Genomic DNA, 24,303 nt, shown 5'->3' with positions numbered 1-24,303 from the left:
GGGGGGCTGGTTTCAAGGTCATGTTGTACGATGATAGAATTTCAAATCTAAGTTCGAGTGCTTCTAATGGTACATCTTTGCCTTCGAAGAAGGCAAATGAAATGATCATAAAAGATAACGCGCTGAAAAGATGGAGTGTGCAAACTTTTTAAGGCCATGAGTGGTGTTTGGTCCACAGGAGTCGAGGGTTAAAGGAAAGATGAAACGAAAACTCCACGCGCCACATGCTTCGAAATGCAGAACATACGCCGGAATATGCAGTCGCTTTATGCAAATGGTATTAAAAGACGGTGCTGAAAGATGTCGATGGTGACAGGTGGTTTATGCCTGCATTCGTTGCTTTTCGAGGTCACGTTGTTCGCCGAAGACGCGACGGCTCATTTCAAGGACAGCCTCAAAGCCTTCGCGGCCAACTTTGGCGTTTTCACGGAATCGTTCGACGCTGGCATCCTCGACCTTGTTTTTGATCTTCTGCCATCCACCGCAAAGAGCAGTAATTTTCGCTTCTTGAGTAAAATCGGTGGTAGTGGTCGGGCTAAGGGAGGATTGACGGTAGGTGACAGTCTCGCGGACGCTGAGGACATTCGACCATGTGAGATTCGTAGAGCACATAGTAACTTTCTTGGCAACTGGGTCGACATAGGAGATTTCATAGACGTGGGATGTGGTAGTTCCACCAAGCAGCGAGAGAACCCATTGTGGGACAGACTGGTTGCACGTGATAAGACGTTCGGTTCGCAACTAGAAATGAGTCAGTTAGGAATCACCGTATTCACTCATGCCATGTCGAAGCAACTCACGATTCCAGTGCTTGGATCAACCGATCGGGAAATTGTGTCTACTCCCACAACGTGGGTGGACTTGTCGTTCCACGGACAGTATTTGCGCCAGTTTGCTGTAGACACCTCGTCCCACGAGTAGTCGAAGGTGCATCCTGAGGAGAAAACCTTCATTATGGCGGGTTTGGCTCCCCTGACACTGTTCAAGACAGTCTCAGTCGTAGGAAAGTATCAGAAGAGCGGATGTGATTGCCTGAGTCGAAGAAGATGGGCAAAGAGGCGAAAAGGCGACTAGGCGACTAAGCGACTAAGCAGGTAGAGAGGTGAGGGTGAGTAGGTGAATGGGGAATGGTGAGGTTCCCAGATGAAAGTCAAAGAAATCTAGTCAAGGGAGGCGAATATGAGTAAGAGTCTAAGCAGAGAAAAAATGGAGAAAGGTGGATTTTGGACGATCCGTCAGTCGAGGGGAAAATCCAATTTTTTCACGGGTCAGGGCGCGGGTTTTCCCGGCTGACTAACCAGGTGCTGAGACCAGAGCTTATGTTCCAGATCTTTGGAGATCACTGTCCTCTACACTTTCAACATGGTCGAACTCAGGAAGCGCAAGGCACCAGCTCAGCCTCCCACCACAGAGAAGAAGCCCAAGCCGGCTCCCAAGCCCAAGGAGCCAGAGACTGATACTGAAGAAAGCCCCGCGCCAAAGGTCCCGGAAACCGACGATACAATCGACTTGAAGACCTTTGGGGGTGAGATTGAGATCAATGACGGCGTGAAAACCACCCTACACAAGCTCGTTGATGAGAGCAAGGCAGGTGTGGTGCTGTTTACTTATCCAAAAGCCTCCACTCCTGGCTGTAAGTCATCATCCCAATCCCTCATCAATCTGGAATCTGGAACCGTGGCCCTTTGGGAGCTCATGCTCCTAATTTTCCAGGCTGCGAGAGTTTTTATTACTGCCTAGCAACATTCAATGGCTTCTTTTCAAGCTCACTAGCTCACCATTTACTCAGGCACTAAGCAAGCATGCTTGTTCCGTGACAACCACACGCATTTGACCTCCACTGGTCTCTCCATTTACGGCCTCTCGGGAGACTCTCCCAAGGCCAACACCACCTTCAAGACAAGACAAAACCTGCCATATCCTCTGATTTGCGACACTAAGGCCACACTTATTGCAGCCATTGGATTCAAGAAGTCCCCCAAGGGAACGACCCGCGGTGTTTTCGCCGTGGATAAGAAGGGCAAAGTCTTGCTTCGAGAGGCCGGTGGCCCAGACGCCACTGTGGACGCTGTTCAAAAGATTATCGCCAATGCCAAGGATGACAGCAAGGAAGATGATAAACCCGAGTGATTTCACGCATGTACATTTATTATCAGCGACATTAAGATACCAGGCAGTGCATGTGCGACAGTGGCTTTTACAGGCAGTTCAACCTCATCAAATGTTCATCTGAGCATTGCAGTCTAGGCATTCAAGTTAAGTTCGTTGAATAACTATATAGCTAGACTAAGGCGCACCACAGAAGATGGCCTATAATCGGATGTTCGAGGTGAGAGACGTGTTATATTGGCAGACTCCCGATGCATATGTATATACGACCAATCAACTACGGGGATCCAACTCTCACCTTCATCCTAACAATGATGTTAATATACACTTGGTCGTCTTCGCTTTGGGCCTGGTTGCTCTACGAATTTTCACAAAAAGAAAGGTCAATCTACCTCCAGGGCCAAGAGGCAGATTGATCATCAGCAATTTGCTTAACCTTCCACCGTCGGGGATGCAGGAACGGAAACATTGCCTTAAGCACAGAGATCTCTTAGGGTGGGCTTTCTCTTGGGCCATTTTGACCAAGCTAAGCCCTAGCGGGACCTCTTAGCTCGATCACAGTTCTAGAGAAAACCACTATTATAATCAATGATAGAGACCTGGCGTTTCAGATCCTGGGAAAGAATTCTGCAGAGAATTCATCCCGACCGCGCCTCGTCTTCGCCGGTGAACCTTGAGTTTGTGTAGAACGTTCTCTCCATGAAAGGCACGTTCTGAGTTAAAGGGAGGTCTGGATGGGGCAAGCTACTGTCAAGCCAGGATAATACACCACTTCTTCGAACCTATCGACGAGCTGTGACGAGAGTCTCGGAACACGAGAATCCGCGTCCTGATTTAATGGTTAGAGGCAAGCGGTTTATACGCCGTGTGTTTCGGGCACCTGAGAAGTTCATCCAGCATAACAGGACGTAAGTGATAGCACACCTTGCAATGAAGCTTATCAAAATCTACAGGGCTGTCGGTGCTTTCATTTTGAATATAACATACGGCTATAACATCGAGCCTCATGGCGAAGACCCGTTAGTACGTCTGGCTGATCACGCACTGAAGAATTTTCGGTCGCCGTCGTTCCAGGGGCATGGATAGTTGATTTTATCCCGGCATGTAAGTATTGTCTTTCCTTTTCAGGTTTCATGCTCATATTCGTCCAGTGAAATATGTCCCAGAATGGATGCTGGGGGCTAACTTTCAACGAATTGCTCGCGATCACTTTCAACCCCTCACGAAACTGCTAGACAGTCCATTTGCATTCGCGAAGTTTCAAATGGACAGAGAAGATCGAAATTGTTTTTCGTATCAAGGCTTCCCAAACAAGGCGAAGACGGGGAAGTCATCAAATGGTCAGCAGTAGCAATGTATGGCGGCGGATCCGATACGGTATGTTCTCGGAAAGCCCTCGAATATATTGAGGGTTATGCTGATCATAGACTGTTGCGATCCTAGAGGGCTTCTTCCTGGCAATGATGGTGTTTCCTGACGTTCAACGCAAGGCTCAAGCCGAGATGGACAATATAATTTGTTAAGCCTACATTGCCAACTTTGGCCGATCGAGACAAGCTACACTACGTGAATGCAATTGGCAAAGAAGCCATCAGATGGCATAGTGTCGCGCCTTTGAGTATTCCTCATAGAACAGGTGAGGACGACAATAACAACGGTTTCTTGGCTCCCAAGGATGCGATCATTTTCTGAACATCCGGTATCAATCATTCCTCATTCCCCTATTTGCCTTGCTTGTCCGACGCATATAGGTCATTCCATAATGACTCTGCGATCTACCCTAACCGATGGGACTTCCAACCAGAGCGTTTTCTTTCCTCTGCCATGGATCCCGGAGATGTGAGCTTTGGCTTCGGTCGTAGAGTTTGCCCTGGGCATCTAATTGCCGAAACATCTATCTTCCTGATGATTGCACCAACACTGGCCGTATTTAACGTCAAAAGGCCTATTGGAGAAGGTGGAAAGCAAATCGAGCCGACTGCCGATTTACACCGGGTATTCTGAGCCACCCTCTTTTGTTCGAGGCTGCATTTATTCCACGAAGCAAAAGCACAAACAATTCATTACCAAATTTGAGAAAGCCCGTTCCATTCGTGGAGGGAGATTTTGAGATCTTGGAAAATGCGTATCATTCGTGACATGCAAGATGTCTATTACATGAAGTTGACCTTTACAATTGAGATCGTTTTCGCGTCTTGCCATTTTCGTTGCCAACCTGGGAAGCTGCCTTGTGTCTTCAGACCATTTGAGGCCTTGCAGTGCGATATAGTAGTAAATTGGCTGGCTCTAAACGGCCTCAGAAGAAAAACAAATGCCTCAAACCGTTCGTAGACATTAATCTACGCATGCCTAGGCCTGCGTAGTCCTTGGATTAGAATATCCCTCCTCTGTCTGCATACCCTCAAACCCACAGCTGGAAAGGTAACAAAGAAAAAGGACCAACGGATGTTTCGCCCATACAAATATCTGGTTCCTCTGCAGGTATTCTCCCCGATATTCCATATTTGCACGGGTGCACTGAAGCAATCAATTCACTAATACGCTCTTCCGCGTTGGCAATAACCAAGCTTGCCAGTTCCTTGTGGGCCTCAGGCTTCTCATCTTCTTCGGCGTCCTCATACATAAACTCAAGTGCTGAAGCATTACAATGTCTAAGTACGTTAAAGGATCCGTTTCTTTCTCGCTAAGTTCTTGGCCGATGATGCACAACTGTTGAGTAAGAAATGATGCTGCCTTGGCATGCTGGACGATCTCTCGGCGACTGCGTAGGACGACTGTGGCATCTGCGGGTAGGTCCTTACGTATGAGAGCTTGTTTCAACTCGAGAAATTTCTCTTCGACTTCCCCAGTCTCCTCGGCCACTTCCTCGTTACGAAATAACCGCTGTGCAAAGTTTGGATGTAATACTGGAGCTACCTCCCGCACGTCCAATTATGTTGGAACCATAGACCATACGGGCAAGGCATTGCAAGATGTGGTCTTCGAGTACTGCCTCTTGGTTGTGAAGGGTTACATTGCAAAGGTCAGGAACCCGGTTGCCAAGTGCCACCATTTTGGCGTAGATCGTTTCGGGTTCGAAGCCGGTATGTCCGATTTTGTGTTCGTAGGTATCATCTATGGCGATAGTGAATTTGGTATTCTATAGAAAGAACGGGCACGTATTATGCCGTTTCTAAGCCGAAGTGTGGATAGCATAAGCATCCCAGTGGACTTGGCTAGGTTGAGCTAGCAGGGCAATTCAGATTCATGTCGGGCAATATGCGGGCAAAAAGACGAAGGGAGAATGGAAAGAAGAAAAAGATCTCAAGCTAAGCAAAGGAAACATAGCCTTCCGTTGGTAGCTTAGCACCTTCCCAGACGCGCTTATGTAGCTATATTAGGATTAAGTAACATCATTCAAAAACACCCAATTACCACTCACGGTTTAGGCTTGAGTCATAGGGCCAGTGATGCAATCAAACTAAGATGTAACTTCTGGGCCAGGGCTATCAGACAGCATTGAGCATTGTTGAAAAGGTGGCTAACATGGAAAAAGAGCTGTCTACGTATAAATGTAAAAATATAGTCTTGCAAGGAGAGACTAGAAATAATGACACCTTGCTGTGGGCATTGCGAGTATTTATGGAATTAGCAAACAGAGAGCTAAAAGAGAAGTCAATAACCTAACTAACTTATAAGTTAACTTAAGTTACCTACTAAGTTAACGTTAGGTAGGTGCACGGACCTAGGTAGGTAGGCATTCCGAATTAGTAATGCCATTTGCTGTGTGGCTCGGTGTGATAATAATCCGTGCCGGGGATCGCACCTCCAGATGTACCCTGCACCGGCTTGATTCAAACGCTCGCAGACGCTTGACGATTTCCAGAGATTCCAGGTCGTAAGTCAAATCTCTTGAGCAAGGACGTGTCAATTCTTGTCTTTTGAAGACTTTTTCTGACAACGCGCTGACCTTCAACAACAGAGCAGAGTCTTTCTCATCATGGCTCGCGGTGTCCTGAACGCCGCAAAGGCGGCATCAAACGTCATTTCTATTAACCAGGTAGGCAGTCCATACACTCAATGCTGGTCATTTACTCAATTGCTGGCTAGAAATACTCGGTCCAGTCTACTGGGGTCTGGGAGCGGATCCGTCGCCTTTTCGCTATTGACCCTGAGCGCTCGACCGGTGTCCCCTTGAACTCTCAGTACCGCCTTCCTACTCCCGGCTCGCTGCCTCCCCTGGCCTACGATGATCCGGTTACCCTTCCGGCGGGTGACATTGCCGACAACCCTTACTGGAAGCGGGATGTCCGGAGGAGCTACCCTCAACTGAGCACTGTGCGCCAGTCAGACGCAGTCGGCCTCCTCACCGTCGGAAGCCAGGCAGCCCCCAAGGATGACGTCCTGAAGATCGGAGAGGCTGGCGAGCAGCAATTGGTTGCTGTCAAGGAGCAGGGTGAAGAGCGGGGTTTGGCTGCTCTATTTGAGCAAGACAAGAAGAGCATACAGGGTGTATTTGGCGCCAATGGTCTGCCTCCCACTCCTTGCAACATCAACTCTGTCCCTCAGGACTCACAGTCCAAGTACGAGCTTGGCACAGAGCACGGCTACCCCGAAAAGTAGGACATGATCCGCTTCCCACTATTAGTTCTGGGCTAACCATTCTACAGATATACCTGCCGCACCTTTGCTTGATCATATCTGCATAAATCAATACACTTTTTTTCCGTCTTCAAGCTAGCCTCAATCCTTTCTTTTCTTTGTTACTTCTGCAGGTTCATGCATAGAAATCCCAAATACAAGAGAATTATGTTCCAAGAGAGCATCATTCAAGTCGCTAGAACATGCGCAAACAGTCACCCTTTCTACTAGAACTGAGACGAATATCTAGAAGAGGATACACAGAAAAGTCCATGGGAAAGGAGACCAAAACTGGGAGATTCTGCCCGAGAATAGACTCAAACGTAGGCGCAAAAGAAACATTCCGCAGGAACAGAACCCAAAGACAATTCAGCAGTACGGCTAACCCGCAGATCACTTTCACCCCACGCCCCCAACCCCAGTCTGGCGGTATCAATCTACGTTAGACTGGGCTATTACATGAGTACTCTGCGGCACATTAACACGAATCGTCATTACTCACTTACCACATTCCAGCATAGGTAGGCCTACCTCAATTTGGCTAAGATCGTGAGGGGGTCTAGTGAATGTAACCCCGGCTTGCCCGGTTTTGTCTGGATGATCTGAGCGATTGAAGCAAATAAGAAATTTCAAGGGACTCTAAATGACTCTGATAGACGTTCATATCCCAACTGTATAATATATCATTGAATACCTACTAGGTAGATAGCCGATAGCCTATACATTCCATAAGCAACGGCGAGCCGGCGTAGTCAACGCTTTGGATAAAATCATAAAGCGAATACAATCAAGTAACTTGCCTACATTCAATATTCCTGCTATAGACAACTTCCTTGTATGGCTGTGAGTTGACGTCATGGCCCTCCGCATCTTCAGCCTCTTCTGAATCATGACGACGTCACCCTGCTAACCCTGCATTTAAAGCGCCTTCCGGTGTACTTCGATTTCTCCAACTACACACTACTCAATCTACAATGACTACTCTGCACTGTGAGTTCCTTGTGATCAAAACTGAATCATTTGGTATTGACAAGGTCTAGATCTCCCTCCCGTGAAGCCCTCCGCTATTGCGCTGGGCACAGTCTTCACCCACACTGCCTCCCTGGGCATACTCGCCCCCGTCTTCGGAGACACCTACCACCGCGCTCAGGCTGCCAACTCAAAGGAAGAGTTCATCAAGTCGAAGGAGGCTGCCGGTGCCGCCGCCGCCTGGGGAAGCTCCCTTGCTGGAAGCGCCGTGCAGACCTATGGTGTAGCTGCATTGATTAACGCCACTGGCACCCTGAGCTACAAGGGTGCGGCCTACCTGGGAACACTTATCTTCTTCGCAACATCTGCCCCAAGTGTATGCTTCTCTATATTGTTCTATATTGTTGTCGGGATATGTTCTAACTATTATCTAGCTCGTGAGCCAAGTCTTCACTGAGAAGCGTCCCCTGGACACTGTCGCTGTTGGTGCCGTTTCGAGAGTATTTGAAACCGTTGGACTCAGCTTGTTCTTGACTTGGTGGGGAACACGCACTCACCCCTTCGACTAAGTGAAATGATACCAAGTCATTTCTAGTCTGAATTATGCCTACTGTTCTCCACAGAGATTATGATCAGTGCTATGCTTGTATACTTAAACCTACTATGTCGGATGTAAATGTACACGAAATTGACATCGTAACTCCGATTTGAATTGTGCTTTTAATAGCCTTGTGGTTTAATATGTAAGTTGTTCTTGTAGACACTTAGTATTTGATCTCTCAATGTGTAGTAGCTCCTGGCTGGATTAGTGCTTTCTTTTCTCTCCTTTGTCGCTTTTCCTTCTTTTTCATGGGCTACCCTTCGCCCAGGCGAATGTATACTTGTACTTGGGTATATCCACCTAGGTAACTAGACTAGCAAGTGACCCCAAATGGATCACCCCATGGCACAGCTTCCCCATGGCACTGGTTTACCAACGGGAATAGAGGTTATTCCAAGACTCCTATATCATATAATACCTGAAGTGTAGATGGTAACTTATACTATGCCTACATGTAGGCGATTTTTGTGGATCTTCAAAGGATGTTCGCACGGGCCCAAGCTTGTTTTTTGATCGACAGCAAGGGGTTTTGATTATAGATGCAGGCATCAAGATAGGCTACGAGAGCTACTACAATAGTCTTGCTTTCCACTACAAGACTAGAATCATAGTAGCTATCTAGGTTGCTAGTGTTGGGAATTTATAGAATCGCCAGTGATTATGTGATCCTTGTTGCGATAAGTGCACCCCCACCAAAACTTTCTCTTTTTTCTTATTCAATCCTCAACCATGATAGAAACACCCAGTTCTCCAAGTCAATTGTCTGACTTTGACATCAGTGAATCCTTGGCCCCCTCGCGTGAGAACAAAGCCGCCGTGACCACTAAAGTCACGTTTGATGGGCTCTTGAAAGAACCATTGCTACTAAAAGAAGACCTTAAAGATGGATGCGGTGGACAACTGTGGCCTGCAGGGATGGTTTTGGCCAAATACCTCTTGTGCCGCCATGCCACCGATCTATCTGATAAATCAATGTGGGTTTTCAACCAGGTGTCATTTGTGGTTTACTAACAACCGCCAGTGTTGAACTTGGCGCAGGAGGTGGACTCGTCGGTCTTGCCATAGCACGCGCGTGTCGTCTTGAGAAGCGGATCTATATCACAGACCAAGAGCCTATGTTCTCCCTAATGGAAGCCAACATTGAACTAAACAACCTCACCCCGAATGCGACTGCTGCGATACTAAACTGGGGAGAACCGATCCCAAGCCAGGTGCCATCAAAACCCGACGTTATTCTCGCTGCCGACTGCGTCTACTTTGAACCAGCATTCCCTCTCTTGATCACTACGCTCCAAGACCTCCTTGGTCCCAACTCGGTGTGCTACTTCTGCTTCAAGCGCCGCAGACGAGCCGACCTGCGGTTCATGAAGATGGCCAAAAAGGCCTTTGATATGGAAGAGATCCGGGATGACCCAGGGGCAGAGAGTTACAACAGAGAGAACATTTTCCTCTACACAATACGGGCGAAAAGATCTGGCCCCAAAAAACAATAGAGACATGATGTGATATGTGCAATGCTAGAAAAAATAGATTTCAATCCATTATTTTACACCCCTAGACCTGCCAATTCCCACAACTTTTTCACAATTTCAAGGTGTCTCCTCTGGTTTTGGCGCCTGCCTCGACGGAGCCACCATTGATGTCTGTCACACGACCCTCCTTGTCAATGACCTTGACTCCTCCCTTCTTCAGGTCGGACATCACCTGCTGCTTTTCAGCTGCCTTGCCAGGCTGTTGGCGAGCGGGCTCGGCGTTGGCCTTCTTTGAGGTCTTCTTATTGTGCCTTCTGATTTTGGCCTTCTCCTCACGGGTCATCTCATCCTTGGAGATGGTTTCCCCGTTTTTCATCACCAACTCTCCTGCGACTCGGTCACCATCACCGGGGGTGTAGATCTCCTGTGGTGCAAGTCCGACCGGTCCAGCAGCAGCACTGCCAGCTGTGGGACGTGCCTCCTCCATCATGATTGTGGGTGCGTCGGTGACAACGTTGACGCTGGCCTGTGCGATCTTAGGCTTGTAGTGCCAGTTGCATAGGGTATCCAACTGAGAGCTGACTTCGTTCCAAAGATTGGTGATCTCGGCATGCTCCCGCATCAACTTGCGGTCCTTCGAGTCGACATAGTTCGGATCGTTAGCACGAAGATGATCGGCTTCATACATCTCTGCCAGACCCTGTTGAGGTTTGGTATCATCCAATTCAAACCGGCCCCTTCGCGTAGCCTGTGCGTCCGATGCACCTGGCCGACGACGAATGACTTCATCGAATTCCCCGGCAAGAATCCGGCGCTTGACTAGCTCTTCAATATCCTCGGTTGTCTCGTTGGTAACCACGGGAACCGGTTTTCCAATTCGTTCAAAGTCAAGATCTTCTTCGATGAGGGAGTTGACAGGTCTCTCGACCGCCCTGGCTTCACCGGCAAGCATCCATTCTTTCTTTGCAACATTGGCCGCTTCCAAGCGACGGATTTCATCGGCAATTCGTGCCCTTTGTTTCTCGTGCGTGGAGCGTGGAGCACCGGGGTCTCCGGATTTATCAAGAGCGGCATCCTCCCCAGCACTCGAAGCATCATCATCGTCAAACAAGTCTCGTCGCACATCGGCCATGGCGCGGTTAACATCGTCGTCCTCAACTGGCGCATCGGGTTGGGTTTTGGGGAGCGCGCGTGTTTTCTTAGCGGAGGCTTTGCGTGGCGGGGGCGCGAAAAAATCGGCGTATTTGATATCGCTGGTGTTCGCCCAGCCAGCCGCATCACCGGCATCCATATCCATGGCATCATCGTCGGAGTCGGAGTCGCCGTTTAGATTAGCATTACCAAAGGTCGGTCCTTCTTCTTCGCTATCATCCATGTCTTCCTCATTTTCCCCAGTCGTACGGGAATTCCTCTCGGTGTTAGCATTGCGAACAGGCGCAGCGCTTCCAGGCATCAACGGGTTTGTATGCCAATCCACATCCTCCTCATCGCTGTCGTCAGCCTCTTCGGGGCCTCCCTTGACGTCCTGTCTTTCCAAAGCCTCAGACTGCTTGTTGAAATCGTCGATGGAGAAGAACCCATCGTTCAACCCAAACCGGTCCTCGACATAGACTTCAGGCTCTTCTTCCGCAAAGCCAATCGAGGATTTTTCGTCATCCCATTCTTCCATCTCATCCTCTTTATCCATATCCTCACGCTCTAGATCGTCAGATCCCATCTGAGATTCCTCTTCAGGGCTGCGTTCGACATCTGAAGCTTCGGAAACGTCCTCCAACATGTTCTCATTGCTGTCACTATCGGTTTGCGCGTCCTCGGGATCCGACACATCATGGGTCTGCTCATGGTCCGACAACGATGGATAACCACTGTGTTGGGTGATCAAAGTGATATCCCGTTCGACTTCATCGCCAGTTGACTCGAGAATCCGGGTCGCCTGCTCCCATATTTGATTCGAAGTAAAGCCATCCACATAAAGGTTCTTCAGTTGAAGGATGGCTGGATCGGATTCAGGTTCAGATCTTTTCCGCTTTTTGTTGAGTTGCCGGCGAGTGGTTTGGGCGTCCACGACAGAGCCGGCGAGAGAGTCCAAAATGTGCTTCGCAGAATCCACGACGGTGGTATGTAGATCGTTAGTGGGCCGGAGGAACCCCCATGGTGAGGATAGGGCGGAGGAGAGAGCCATTTCAGATTGATTGGCAGCCTTTCCCGTTGCGAAAGAATTTCTGTAGAGGAAACGCGATCTGGGGGGAAAAAATTATCGGAAGGTGGACGGGCGGTGAGCCAATCAAATGGTAGTTTGATAAGATAAGAAGTATAGAGTAGAACACGAACAGAAAGACATAGGAATATGTTATGAAGGGAATGATTAGATTATCTTGTTCATAAAGCACTGTTTATTGGAAGAAAAGCCTCGTATCTGGAGTATCTACAATGGTGTATACCCGAAGTCACATAGTCCATGTTATTCACACAGGCTACCCCTAGTAATTCAACGTTAAAAGTTGACTTGACTTAAAACGTAAACTTATGTTGACATGTTTACCTAGCTATATAACTACCTTGCTTGATCATGATTATCATTCGAGACTTGAGGAAGATGATATGGTGCGTTCATGTGGATTCCTGTAATGACGCCAATCCTCCATCATATAACCTCAATGGCAAACAGATATATCGATTGTTCTAGATATACTGTCTCGTCCAACAACGAAGAGCGTCATCTAGACATCAGTCAAGCACGTCTGATTGGGAGATGCAGCTGCTGCCCAGAGTGGACACTCACCGATGGCAACACTAAAGCATCGAATAACCCAATGTGGTCGACAGTAAGCCACAGGGAAATACCAACCAGAGATATCTCTGGCGGCCCAAAATTCCTAGTCGACCATATGCCACCACCAACTCCTCTAATATCTTGGTACCATAAATCGACTGTCATAGTGACGAAGTCCTGGGTCTCTGTGGAATAGAATTCCTTATATAATGGTCCCTTTGCACTGAACATGTCCTGTACAGAATCTATCTATTAAAGAACAATATACCAAACTATCCATTTCTATTCTCCAATCACCAAGATGCCTGTTTCCCAGCACACAGAAAGACCGGCCAGTGGATCTAAATCCCAATTTGAACCAGGTGAGCATTACTGGAAGCCACGGTCGATTTGAACCTAATGACAATAAAACACATAGGCCACAGAATCCCTATTCAGCACATGACAAAGCCGGGTCTTCAGGCTAATATGGAAGATCCCAAACCCGTATCGGCTCATATCCCAACCGAGGATGGCGGCTATCAGATCTATAAAGCTGCCGGAAAGCTTCAAGACAAGAAAGCGATCATCACCGGAGGTGACTCTGGAATTGGCAGAGCTGTCGCAATTCTTTTCGCTATGGAAGGTGCATCGAGTGTGATCGTGTACTTGCCCGAAGAGGAAAAGGATGCACAGGAGACAAAAAGGAGGGTAGAAGAGCATGGCCAACAGTGCCATTGCTTGGCCATTGACCTCCGCAAGAAGGAGAATTGCCAAAAGATCATTGATGTGGCTCTGCAGAAGATGGGTGCTATTGATATCCTCGTGAACAACGCAGCATTCCAGCATATGCTGAGTGACATCAGTGAGTTGGATGAGTATGTTCTCTTCCTGATTTCTATACACAAGCTAATGTCTGGTAGGGACCAATGGGAGCGAACATTTGACACCAACATCCATTCTTTCTTTTACTTGTCCAAATACTCTCTTCCTCACATGAAGAAAGGGTCCACCATCATCAATTGTGCATCCGTCAATCCTTACATTGGCCGAGGCGATCTTTTGGATTACACGTCCACCAAAGGAGCGATTGTCGCCTTTACGCGCGCATTGTCAAATCAGCAGGTGATGAAGGGCATTCGAGTTAATTGTGTTTGCCCAGGTCCGAGTAGGTTTTCCAAAACTATCTACTACCCAGGAAGCAACCGCTGACTTGTGAGGCAGTTTGGACACCTCTTATTCCATCGACGATGCAAACTTCTGCCATGGAACAGTTCCATGCAGTGCCAATTGGCCGGCCGGGTCAGCCCAGTGAGGTTGCAACATGCTTTGTTTTCCTCGCAAGTCAAGATAGCAGCTATATTTCTGGACAGTGTCTGCATCCCAATGGAGGGGTCATGGTCAATGGCTAGACTGGGATATGTGCCTAAAAGACGTTATATGACCTGGTTTACACATGTTGTACACTATCAAACAGTTAACTTTGTCCAAAAGGATTCCGATTGAGTAGCTCGATGCCGAATCACTTCAATATACATGTTGGCTTAAGCAAGTCAACCTTAAACCCTTGGAAGGACTTACAAATCGCAAGTGGTCTTGCTCAGCCAATGTATAAAAGTCTTGAAATTTTGAATCAATAATTTGATGATTGACCGAGAGAATAGTTCAAATAAAAAAGCAGAACGAAAGCAATGTATCAAATCCTGAAGCCTGATATTGATATACAAAAGTAAAAAGACACAGAGAGACTCCACGGCGGTTGGGTTGAGTCACTTAGAATTTCACCATGCACTATGTTTGAAGAGGCAAAGAAACGATCCCCCACACCATTACCCAAAAATTAACGGCGGTACCACATGCGAGTGATCCTGGTATGCCTCATCTTCTTCTGTAGCTGGAAGATACCATACATCAATGCCTCGGAAGTTGGTGGGCCTTGTATTTCTGTTAGTCAAATTGCACATTTAAGTTGACGAAGCATGGTACTCACATCCAGGGACGTAGACATCGACCGGCACGACCCGATCACAGCCGCGTACGACGGAATAACTGTAGTGGTAATAGCCACCACCGTTGGCACAACTTCCCATGCTGATGACCCATCGGGGATCAGGCATCTGGTCATAGACCTGACGGAGAGCGGGGGCCATCTTGTTTGTCAGTGTACCGGCGACAATCATCACATCCGACTGACGTGGGGAGGCACGGAAAATAATTCCCAACCGATCTTGATCATAACGGGGAGTAGACAAGTGCATCATCTCCACAGCGCAGCATGCAAGACCGAAGGTCATAGGCCACAAAGAGCTTTGACGGGCCCAGTTTGCAACCTGATCAAGGGTAGTCCTAGTGTGGAGGTCAGCGGGAGCCATCGAGGAAAACGTAAACCCGCGAGGAAACGAACAAGACATATTGCATAGCACCCTCCTTCTTCTCCTGACTTGCCAAAGGCACTTCCTTCCGGGCCTTGCCTGACGCGGTCAATTGCTGGCCTGTTGATGTTCGGCGCTCAAGGGCTGTCGCTGATTTGACCGAGGAGGTCGAAAGGGCTGCCAAGGGCTGAACACGGGGAAGAGAAAGTGCAAGGCGAGGTCGCGCTGCTGTTTTCAGTCAGTGGGATGGCATTTGCAAGAAGAAGAGACGCCTACCGCACAGAGCGCCAGAGATGGCGGGCTTCGCCATGGGCAACATCTTGAAAGTCGTTTTCCGAACAAGAACCGAAGAAAAGGTGTGGGAGTTGGAAGAGAGAAGGAAATTGGGCCCTAGTCAGTGGCGATACTATGAACAAAGAGGGCAGTTGTGGCGGGCTCCGGTGCTGCAGACAAGGAGGACTTTTGGGGTTCCAGTGGGAAGAGCGATGGTATAGTACTGGTTTGATGACGATGATGTAAGCTATTACGTCGGAGATCATTGGTCCAAGAGCGGTATTTTTCAGTCGCTGCATGGGGTATTGTAAAGGCGGTGAGATGCTCGTAAATCCAATTGCCTGTATCATCATTGGTTCTTCTGCTCTCTTTGCCTTGATACCTGAGTGCGTCTTCCATCTACTCCGCATGGTTGACAAGCTCCGTTCTACTTATCCTGCTCATGACGCACGGTATTGAGAGATAAATTTCCAACATTGGAATAGTCACCAAATTAAGACGCAGTGAGGCATACCTTACATCCGATTAAGATAAAGAACGCCAGAGCTCGTCTCCAAAATGTCAGGCCCCAAGATTGCCTGCATTGGTGTGATTGGAAAGGCAGTGGGTATTGTCTTGGTAACAAGGCGCTCCTGATAAGCTGACACGGTATACTATAGGATAATCCTCTTCACATTTCCTTGTTTCCTCCCTATTCTGATTCCACCATCGAGTTCTCTTTCTTACTGAACTCGTGCCTTGACGTCTTTGACATCCGGTGCAAGCAAACATCCATTGATCAGGATCTTGGGCTGTTGCATGCGATTGATGAACGACTTGCGGCATATGGTTGGTTGACAACCACCGGAGTCAAGCTTTTGATCATTGTGGATGTATTCGGCCAGGAAGAGGCTGCTAGTGCTGGGAAAACGGCTGGCCCTGCTATAAGTGGCTTGAGAGATTCTGATATGAAACCGGTGAGCTTTGAGATTGTCTATTAGAAGTTGTCTGCGGTAGATCACACTTTCTCTGACAATTGAATACAGGCGTTCCGAGCATTGCAAAGTGCGTATATTCAGCTCTTGCAAAATCCATTCTACTCCCCCGACGATCACGTACCGATTCCTGGCAATAAAGCTGCTTCTCTCTCGGCTTGCCAGCAAATCTCTAATCGAAGGTTCATTGCGGATGTGAAGCGTATTGGTGATTCATGGGCACCAGGAAACGCCGTATAAGGGAAGGATAGGATAATAATGATACCCAAGTTTTCATGGTGTTGTGGCCGCGCAAAAACTTCCAAGGAAATCTTTTGAAGCACAGGAGAGGGCAGCTAACCAGATACTCCACCGAGTGCCCTATTTGCATTCATATCAGAAATAATTTCACAGACTTCACACCACTTGGCTGATCTTTGAGGTTCTATCAACTTTAGATTTTCATTGCTCGACAGTTATAAATAAGTGAAACATAACGAAACAGGCCGGTATCGGTCATCATGTTAATGGTTGGTGGCTCGTAGGTTCAATTTCAGTCTGCTCCAAGGAAACCATGATGTTTGAAATTTCACGGGGATCGCAGACAGCCCACACCCCTCCACCTTTGGTGTCAACTCTCCCGACCTCTTTGCCAACTAAGTTCCTGCCAACCTTTCCTGGTCCGATTCCAATCCAACGCCTCACACCTCGCTCCTGGTGAAGATAGCGTATGCTGTCCCACCATCTCACTGTATCAATGCATTGCCTGGAAAGGAGATTCTTAAGATCATCCTTAGAATGAAAGGGCAAGGCGGAAACATTTGATATGCATGGCACTGAAGTAGGGAAGGTGATATTTATTTGCTCAAGCGCATTTCTCATGTAATCTGCAGCCGGCGCCATGGAAGGGCTATGAAAGGGGCTGTCACTTTTCAATCTGACAGCCCGTGGATCATGACCTCCAAATTGACGCAGCTGGACTAGGAGAGTTTTGATTCGGTCAAGGCTGCCGCTCAAGACAATTTGGTTTTTTGAGTTGATATTCGCGACCACCACCTGTGGTATTGCTGGGACCGGGTGGTATGGGTCGCTTTCGATGCCTGGGGGCTCAAGTCCTAGGAATTCCTGAACCGTTCGAAGTAAACTGTCCAAATGTTCAGGTTCACAGAGAAGAGCAACCATTCCATAAGTTTCCCCAGATTTCTCGGCCAGGTTTCGCGTACACTGGGCCATTATTTCCGCTCGGCGTCGGACTAGTTTGAGAGCATCGCTGAATTCAAAATAACCACCGGCAACCAAGGCAGAGAATTCTCCTAGGCTGTGTCCAAGCGTGACGTCCACCCGAGATTTGGCGTTGAATCCGAACTCGTCCTCAAGAATGCGAAGTATCATAACTGAGACTGCCATGACTGCGGGTTGCGAATTTTCAGTTTTGTTCAGCTTGGAGTTGGGCCCATCGGATATGATGCTGGACATTTTGAATCCAAGGGTGTTGTCCATCTCGTCCAAGATCCGAGTGGCCGTGTGAGGGAAGCTTTCAATCCAGGTATTCGCCATGCCAACCCGTTGAACTCCATGTCCTACTGTGTGTTAGCGGCTTCTCTTCCCGGGGTTGAAGTAGAAGGGGCGGTAAGACAAACCCGGGAAGAATAGAGCTGTGTGCAGGTCTCGTCTGGGGAACAGGGAAGTAGTAAACGTTGGCCGGGATCTTGCGGCAGTAGCCTGCGATCCGACGCGCATGCGGCTCATTCGGAGATGACCCGTGATATGCGGCGACTGTGAGAGCATCTTAGACTTGCGAATATGCGGCAACCCTTGGGGCCTTGATCTTGACTGTATCAACGCAGCATGTGAGCATGATGGCTGGTTTTATTAGTATTTGATGTCAGAGGGGCAGCCTATCCCATAAGACAAAAGGGGGATTGTCCTGGCAGTTAGGGTATTTTAGGGAGCAACTCCGCGTGGGGTAGATGGGGATTCACGTGAGCATTTCGGGGTAATCGGATGCGAAGTATCTCCACATACGGAGTAAATACATACATACAGCCACCTCGGGACATTGATACAGATTCATGGTACATCATGGAATAACCATTAATTTAGATCTACCTGATGTAAATAGTGAGGTCTAACCTATCCAGGCAAGAATAGTGGAGGCATGGTAAAATTTGTACAAAACTCCACTATGATATAGGACCTGATTTTGTGCTAAACTGCAGTAAAGTAGGGCATTAAAAGCTCCGTATTGACTTCCAATGATGCATGCAGTGTACTACAGTGGTAGTAGGAGAGGAAAGTATGACAAGGTTGACAGGGAGTCCCTGCAGGCTCCTCACCGCCTTCAGACATCTGCCATTTGTTGTTGATCGGTGCGATCACCTTGCTCCTCACATTTCTTGCTGGGGAATATCTTCTTGCTTTTTCGTACTATCCCTGGCCCTGTGTCAATTCTCAAGCGCACAATTTGAGGACTCTCCGAAGCCACCGCTTTTTTCTTTCCTCTTTGCTATTGCCAGCACGTATTCGCGACTCCAGATTAGGCGCAATTCGAAAATGTTTGTTCCTAAAGCCGGTGGCCGCAATACTCGCCGGCGCCCGAGAACAAGCTCAGACGACTCTGTCAAGCCACCGAAAGCCAAGAGGCAGCGCTCAGTCTTGCGACGCCCGGATGAATCCCATTCCGACACAAACCTGGGGCGTGAGATCGCCAAATTGGCTGCACCCACTCCTTCCAATGATGACAATGCCCCTGCGGATTCAATGAATACCGGTCTTCATCTACCGACTCGTACTGCGAAACAAAATGATGGTCTTGGACACAACAATGAGGGGACGATCGCCCTAGTGAGTAACGTAGTTTTGCGCGTTGCAATCCAAGGTTGCTAATGCTGCCGATATCAAAAGTCCAGTACCGATTTCTACAATGTGGATCAGCTGCCAGCCTTGCCAGACCAAATTCGCGGCTTACAGTCAGGTATGTCATGCGTCTGCTGTTACTTTTTTTTCTTGATATTTTTGCTTTTATTTTCATGTTACATGGTGCAGATCACTAACCCTTTGAAAGGAGGACCGCTTAGGTGCTTTTTCGGGGCCGGCCATGACCACGCGCTAGCTCTAACTTACTCGCATGCCATCGTATGGCCCTACTCTGTGTCCGCCTCGTCTCCATCCCCGTCAGACACGTTCACAGTATCGATTCCCGAGTCATGCAGAGATCCAAAGGGCGCAGTCCCACTCGGCGTTCTACTCTCCACAGCTACAGGAGAGCACCCAGGTTTACTAGTGCTCATCCCCTCTACCGGGAAAATCATTTACTGGGAAACTGTATCTAGTGCAGCCTCATTGGGCTTATCTCGACAGAAACAAAACGGCATCCAAGGATCTACACCTGGCCTGCTGTCTGGCGAGTATGCCACGGAAATCCTGAATGGGGAGCCTTCGGGGATTATTGCGACATTCTCCACAGGACGAGTAGCACACATTACCTTGAGGGACCCCCAAGGAAAACCATCAGTGCTCGTCAATTTCCTGAAAAGTACCGCCGGTGCCAGCGTTGGTGGGCTTTTTGGTGGCATTAAGAATGTTCTGGGAGGCGGATACTGGAGGAAAGAAGTTACCGCTGTTCGAGCTGGCGGTTCCCATCAACGCGGCCAGCGAGATGTGATAATTGCGACTTCTTCTGGGCTGATTGAGATCTGGGATACACATTGGAATCACGGAAATGCGCTTAAAAAACGATATGATGCCAAAGATGACATTTTGGCAGCTCTTCCTCAGAATCCAAAGAAAACGACAAACGACCCAGACCTAAAGATCATGGACTTTGCGTTCCCTGTCCTCCAACCTTCTGATGACCCTGCTCAACCTTCGGATGAATCCTGGCGCTTGTTTCTGGTTGTTGGCTCGCCTCAATTGTCCGAAAATAAGGCACTGTTTGTCGTTCAAGTTCACTTGTCCGGCAGTGAGTCCCGTGTGGTTTCTACGCACCCCGTAGATCTACATCATGTTCCAGCTATGCTCAATGACCCAAAGCCCAGGATTTTTGTTCCGAAACCAGAGGAAACCGCTTTTATTCTCGTTGGTCAGTCTCTTGTTATCCTGTCACTGACGAGCGTTGAAGAAACACCGACCTCACAACTACTTCTTGATTCGAATAAATTACCCCTGCCTTTCCAAGACACCATCCACTTGCGATCTGGCAAAGAGCATGAAATACTGGGGTTCACATCAGAGGATCAATCGCAGGATATGCCTTGTGCGGCATGTGTGCTTATGCTTCGGAACTTCGGAGTGATTCGTGTCACGGTACTACCTCGCCCCGAAGCCGAAGACGATGTTGACGAGCTGCCTCAAGTTACTGCGAAGCACAAACTTGAGCAGGCTGTTTTCTTCGGGACCATGGCAAAGAACCCGTTAGATCTTTCCAGCAAAGGTGGCTTGGATTTCCCTGCATCAGAAATTGAACAAGCATCCTTGGAAATATGCAGGGAACTACTTCATTCTGAATCCCGCTTCATTCCAAACACTACAATCTCACTCGAGCAACATCTTCGACTGAGGGCAAAGGCATTGGACGACCTTGCGTCCTTACTTCTACGCAGAGGAAACCCATTGAGTCGTGCAGCAAAATGGGAGCTACTGTGGGCCGCTGAGAAAATTGCAGCACAAAGGGCCATGTGGAAGGTCCAGGAGGCCTATAAATGCAAAAGCGAGGAGTCTTTCCTTAGCCATGTCATTGAATCAATGAGCAACAATTTCAAGACCCAGATTGACCCGCAATACGGGGAGACTGACTCGGTGCGTCAATGGTTCCTGAAAGATTCCTACCGCATGGAGCATATTATTCCATGGATCAAAAACGCTGTCAAACTCGGTCGAGCTGAATCTTGCGATGATGTGCTCGAATCTCCCGATCGTGCACGAAATCTCTCACAACAGATCCTCGAGGCCAGTGAGCTATTCCTGGCAGTCATGGAAACTGCTTTCCGGTATCGCGAAGAGCACCTTGCGCTTTATGGCTTAAGCGAAGACTTTGTGGAGGATGGTGTTCTGTCCGATGGATATGAGACTCTACCCGAGTTCTGGACATCGAGAGGGGTGGGTTATACCGAAGCAGGAAAGCTGCTCGATTTGGAACTCGATAGTCGACGTTCGTGGAACAGCGCAAACTTGTCGGGTGCAGATTTCCCTGATGCCCAGGTCCTAAACCAAACAGCAGCAAACAGCGCTCGGCATCTCCGTGTTCTCGGTCAAATGCACCAGGAGCGAACTCGATGGCTTTCTGCTCAGGGGGATCCAAAGCTTGTCGACGAGAGCTCTTTGCTCGAACATATGCATGTCGAAAACCGCAAGTGGCACCTCTTTAAGTTGGCCGGTGTCGGTCATCTTCAGGACGCTCTTAGGTTAGCAGAAAGCTTCCGAGATATGGATGCCCTGGTCGAGTTGATCGTCGAGCTTCAGGATCAAAAGAAAAATGGACCGGTTCAAGGGTCTTCAGAAGGTGCGCCGACAAGTGCAGATCAGCTTGATCCTGCGCAATTAATTTCCACTTACTTCGACAAGTTTGGAGATATTTGGGCGGATGCATACTTCTTCCACAGAATCAAGTTTGGTTACCCAGGAACGCTGCTTGCAATGCGGAAATACCAGCCTGCCGTGACTCGGTTCCTCAGGAAAACCCCCGCATATTCTCGTTTGAGCTGGATTAATGATGTGACGGGCGAGGATGACTACGACACTGCCGCAGCCTCACTGGAGAATCTGGCGCTTAACAGTGAAAAGGACTTGTGGAGCCACCGTGTTGAAATCTCGCTAGCCAAACTAAGCAAGCTAGCAACACAAGAGCGTATGCATCCACAGGTTCAGCCTTCTTTGGCCTTGCATGATGATGTTAAACGACTTGAGGATTACATTGAGGTCGACGGAATCCAGGATACTCTCTATGAGCACCTTCGGCCGGTTTGGGAGGGCGCAATTGACCGAAAGGCTGAGGCTGAACTGGCGCTCGAGTGCTATGGGGGTCACCTACTCGAAGACCGGCCATCGCTCCGTGAAATTTTGAGTGATACTCTCTCCACCCTTGTTAACAGACAGGTTGTATCCGTCGACGATCTGGTTGACCTTTTGACGCTGATCGGCCCTGTGCAGCATGCAGAGGACGGCGATGATGAAGTTGTAAAGAGCGAGTTCCATCTAGCTCTACGGGTTCTTGATCATGGTCGCTATGGCCAGCGAGACTCTTCGTACCTCGCGGCGTTGCAAAGGTTGATATGGCGACGGTGCATGATCAAGGATGACTGGGTGGCTCGGGGCAAGGCTGCTGAAGGGTCCAATGGCGATTCCGTTAGCTCCATCAGCGACACCTCCCTCTGTCGAACTTTGAACGCATGCTTGGAGGAGGGTGAGTGCTCGCAGCCTTTGTGGGTTATGTGAATCTAACTAATACATCGTTCCCAGATCCAAAAAATGGAAGTTGCCCTTCCATCTATGCGGCTCTTTCTCCTACAGAAGCCCTGATGGCTGATACGGATTCTGATATTCTTGTTTCACGGTTCCGCCCAGAGCAAAAATCAAGATTGGCGCTCGACCTTCAGACTGAAAACGACATCTTACGCCAGTACATTGAGGTCGGAAAGCTCGATTTCTGGTTCCAAAACCTTCTTGAAACGGCAGAAGCCCGGGGTTTAACTCCTAATGGACCTTTGGTCGGTGGTAGTGCTGGAGCTGAGGTTTAGAGCCGTGTGTTGTGGACTGAGGGTCTTGAGCATGGGCAGAATTGAATGATTAATCCGGTAGACAACCGACGTGTCATAATATGCGTGAAGTCTTTCGAGTCAATCCCGACTTCTTTACGTGGTTTCCTTTTTCCCTCTTGTAGTTGCGGTTTTGATCCGTTTGGTTGAGCGAATCTGACTGCTCGGACCTTAAAAACACAAAAAAATTAAATGTTTCTGTTGATTTGGAATCTCTGGTACAATATCTGTCTGTTCTGTTCCATGGCCCGTCTGCCTACATAGTGAGTTCTATGTTCACATACAAACCGTCTGCTCATTGAATTCAATCAGATGAGAATAGTCATGGTTTCCTATTGATTCACTCCATTGTGATTAATCTCGCTGTCGGTGTTGCTGCTAGTACTCTCGACTTTGGTGACAGGGTTCTCGGTTTCTGCCGACACGTCGGATGCTCCGTGGAAGTCTTCTTCAAAGACAGGTTCTGGGTCAAATGCCTCAAATTTGGTGCTAAAGTCAGCCAGACCCTGGGTACTGCTGTTCGAACGACGCCGGGTGTTGGTGAACTTGTAATCGTAATCCTGCATCTCATCGCCAGAGCGACCCCTAGACAAAAGGGTTTAGAGAGATAAATATCCACCTTGGTGCTCAATGCTTACCAGTTACCCTTGCCACCACCGTCCTTCTTTGTCTTACGAGGATCAGCATCAGTGGGGCCAGACTTTGCGAAATAGCGTGGGAGATTATCGCGGGTACCCAGCATGCCGTCAGCTGGGTACTCGCGGTCATTCAACTTGTGCGAACGAGTCACTTGCGTCATTACATATAAGCATGTGGCAATAAGCAAACGCATAAACATCCGACTTACTTTTGATTCAGATGGTGAAAGGTGGAAGTGAAATGATTGAGGAAGATGGGTAGATATAATGGAGGTGGCGTGACTCGTGACCTCATAAAGCCTAGGGATAATGCGGGGGTTGATCCACAACCTTATTCGCCACTTTCTTTCAAGTCACGGGATGGCCTCACTAGTGTCGTGATAGATATGTAAGTACTTATAGATAAAGCAAGAACACATAATCATGTACCTGTAGAAACAGAGGCTGGTTTGCGAAGAGTATGTTGAAGTGCAAAAATCAACTAAAGCGATAACCCCTCAATATAAATGGAACGCAATCAAAGAATACGTGAATTACTGTCAGGACGCCTGATATAATTGATCGTAGACTAACCCAACTGAACTAGCTCTATCTAGGAGTATTATAAGGAACTATGGCACTTGTAATGCCACGTTTAAGGCAGCTATTTGTTAGGACCCCTGTGAGACCCCGCAATGGGTCTCTAAATGTCGTGCATGGGTAAGGGCGATGGAATCTAATAGGTCTGAATAAAGTAGGGATAATATGTGATATTGTAACAAGAGACTGAATGCTGTCCCTTAAGACGGGAGC

At 48.3% G+C, this 24,303-nt stretch overlaps 13 protein-coding genes across 13 annotated transcripts; 8 read left to right on the top strand and 5 right to left on the bottom strand.

Annotated features, from left to right (window-relative positions):
* Window positions 1-321: 321 nt before the first annotated feature.
* On the bottom strand, window positions 322-953 carry PENARI_c017G11017 (putative mitochondrial protein sorting (Msf1); the record flags this gene model as incomplete). The annotated part of the gene is made up of 2 exons (XM_022634427.1): window positions 322-741; window positions 801-953. 2 exons carry the CDS (start codon window positions 951-953, stop codon window positions 322-324), a joined length of 573 nt encoding a protein of 190 aa, XP_022485742.1.
* Window positions 954-1,362: 409 nt separating this feature from the next.
* PENARI_c017G04850 (thioredoxin peroxidase DOT5) lies at window positions 1,363-2,130 on the top strand (the record flags this gene model as incomplete). Its single annotated transcript, XM_022634317.1, has 2 exons — window positions 1,363-1,633; window positions 1,790-2,130. 2 exons carry the CDS (start codon window positions 1,363-1,365, stop codon window positions 2,128-2,130), a joined length of 612 nt encoding a protein of 203 aa, XP_022485719.1.
* A 1,332-nt stretch (window positions 2,131-3,462) lies between these two features.
* Window positions 3,463-3,632, top strand: PENARI_c017G11987 (uncharacterized protein; the record flags this gene model as incomplete). Its single annotated transcript, XM_022634452.1, has 2 exons — window positions 3,463-3,486; window positions 3,537-3,632. 2 exons carry the CDS (start codon window positions 3,463-3,465, stop codon window positions 3,630-3,632), a joined length of 120 nt encoding a protein of 39 aa, XP_022485841.1.
* A 2,456-nt stretch (window positions 3,633-6,088) lies between these two features.
* Window positions 6,089-6,783, top strand: PENARI_c017G06091 (uncharacterized protein; the record flags this gene model as incomplete). The annotated part of the gene is made up of 3 exons (XM_022634334.1): window positions 6,089-6,148; window positions 6,199-6,707; window positions 6,759-6,783. 3 exons carry the CDS (start codon window positions 6,089-6,091, stop codon window positions 6,781-6,783), a joined length of 594 nt encoding a protein of 197 aa, XP_022485888.1.
* A 920-nt stretch (window positions 6,784-7,703) lies between these two features.
* PENARI_c017G10466 (DUF1761 domain-containing protein) lies at window positions 7,704-8,267 on the top strand (the record flags this gene model as incomplete). The annotated part of the gene is made up of 3 exons (XM_022634417.1): window positions 7,704-7,719; window positions 7,770-8,074; window positions 8,133-8,267. The coding sequence occupies 3 exons, from the start codon at window positions 7,704-7,706 to the stop codon at window positions 8,265-8,267; spliced, it is 456 nt and encodes a 151-aa protein (XP_022485775.1).
* A 761-nt stretch (window positions 8,268-9,028) lies between these two features.
* On the top strand, window positions 9,029-9,792 carry PENARI_c017G04737 (uncharacterized protein; the record flags this gene model as incomplete). The annotated part of the gene is made up of 2 exons (XM_022634314.1): window positions 9,029-9,273; window positions 9,321-9,792. 2 exons carry the CDS (start codon window positions 9,029-9,031, stop codon window positions 9,790-9,792), a joined length of 717 nt encoding a protein of 238 aa, XP_022485776.1.
* An 88-nt stretch (window positions 9,793-9,880) lies between these two features.
* PENARI_c017G03997 (rRNA-processing protein MPP10) lies at window positions 9,881-11,953 on the bottom strand (the record flags this gene model as incomplete). The annotated part of the gene is made up of 1 exon (XM_022634299.1): window positions 9,881-11,953. The coding sequence occupies one exon, from the start codon at window positions 11,951-11,953 to the stop codon at window positions 9,881-9,883; it is 2,073 nt and encodes a 690-aa protein (XP_022485795.1).
* An 892-nt stretch (window positions 11,954-12,845) lies between these two features.
* Window positions 12,846-13,935, top strand: PENARI_c017G02172 (oxidoreductase, short-chain dehydrogenase/reductase family; the record flags this gene model as incomplete). Its single annotated transcript, XM_022634262.1, has 4 exons — window positions 12,846-12,906; window positions 12,963-13,401; window positions 13,447-13,691; window positions 13,748-13,935. 4 exons carry the CDS (start codon window positions 12,846-12,848, stop codon window positions 13,933-13,935), a joined length of 933 nt encoding a protein of 310 aa, XP_022485687.1.
* A 428-nt stretch (window positions 13,936-14,363) lies between these two features.
* Window positions 14,364-15,214, bottom strand: PENARI_c017G08484 (NuoB/complex I 20 kDa subunit family protein; the record flags this gene model as incomplete). Its single annotated transcript, XM_022634381.1, has 4 exons — window positions 14,364-14,458; window positions 14,514-14,869; window positions 14,928-15,123; window positions 15,172-15,214. The coding sequence occupies 4 exons, from the start codon at window positions 15,212-15,214 to the stop codon at window positions 14,364-14,366; spliced, it is 690 nt and encodes a 229-aa protein (XP_022485876.1).
* Window positions 15,215-15,726: 512 nt separating this feature from the next.
* Window positions 15,727-16,382, top strand: PENARI_c017G00812 (uncharacterized protein; the record flags this gene model as incomplete). Its single annotated transcript, XM_022634233.1, has 3 exons — window positions 15,727-15,771; window positions 15,828-16,124; window positions 16,194-16,382. 3 exons carry the CDS (start codon window positions 15,727-15,729, stop codon window positions 16,380-16,382), a joined length of 531 nt encoding a protein of 176 aa, XP_022485767.1.
* A 617-nt stretch (window positions 16,383-16,999) lies between these two features.
* Window positions 17,000-17,909, bottom strand: PENARI_c017G03088 (ACP S-malonyltransferase; the record flags this gene model as incomplete). The annotated part of the gene is made up of 3 exons (XM_022634278.1): window positions 17,000-17,031; window positions 17,093-17,701; window positions 17,762-17,909. The coding sequence occupies 3 exons, from the start codon at window positions 17,907-17,909 to the stop codon at window positions 17,000-17,002; spliced, it is 789 nt and encodes a 262-aa protein (XP_022485784.1).
* Window positions 17,910-18,674: 765 nt separating this feature from the next.
* Window positions 18,675-22,855, top strand: PENARI_c017G07791 (putative nuclear pore complex subunit Nup133; the record flags this gene model as incomplete). The annotated part of the gene is made up of 4 exons (XM_022634367.1): window positions 18,675-18,965; window positions 19,026-19,095; window positions 19,186-22,521; window positions 22,578-22,855. 4 exons carry the CDS (start codon window positions 18,675-18,677, stop codon window positions 22,853-22,855), a joined length of 3,975 nt encoding a protein of 1,324 aa, XP_022485686.1.
* Window positions 22,856-23,205: 350 nt separating this feature from the next.
* Window positions 23,206-23,672, bottom strand: PENARI_c017G06890 (uncharacterized protein; the record flags this gene model as incomplete). The annotated part of the gene is made up of 2 exons (XM_022634351.1): window positions 23,206-23,458; window positions 23,512-23,672. The coding sequence occupies 2 exons, from the start codon at window positions 23,670-23,672 to the stop codon at window positions 23,206-23,208; spliced, it is 414 nt and encodes a 137-aa protein (XP_022485849.1).
* Between the last annotated feature and the right edge of the window lie 631 nt (window positions 23,673-24,303).

This window comes from Penicillium arizonense, assembly GCF_001773325.1.
Source record: "Penicillium arizonense strain CBS 141311 chromosome Unknown PENARI_contig017, whole genome shotgun sequence".
Lineage (NCBI taxonomy): Eukaryota > Fungi > Ascomycota > Eurotiomycetes > Eurotiales > Aspergillaceae > Penicillium > Penicillium arizonense.
Note: the sequence above shows the minus strand (reverse complement) of the source record. Positions and strands in the feature narration are given on the sequence as shown.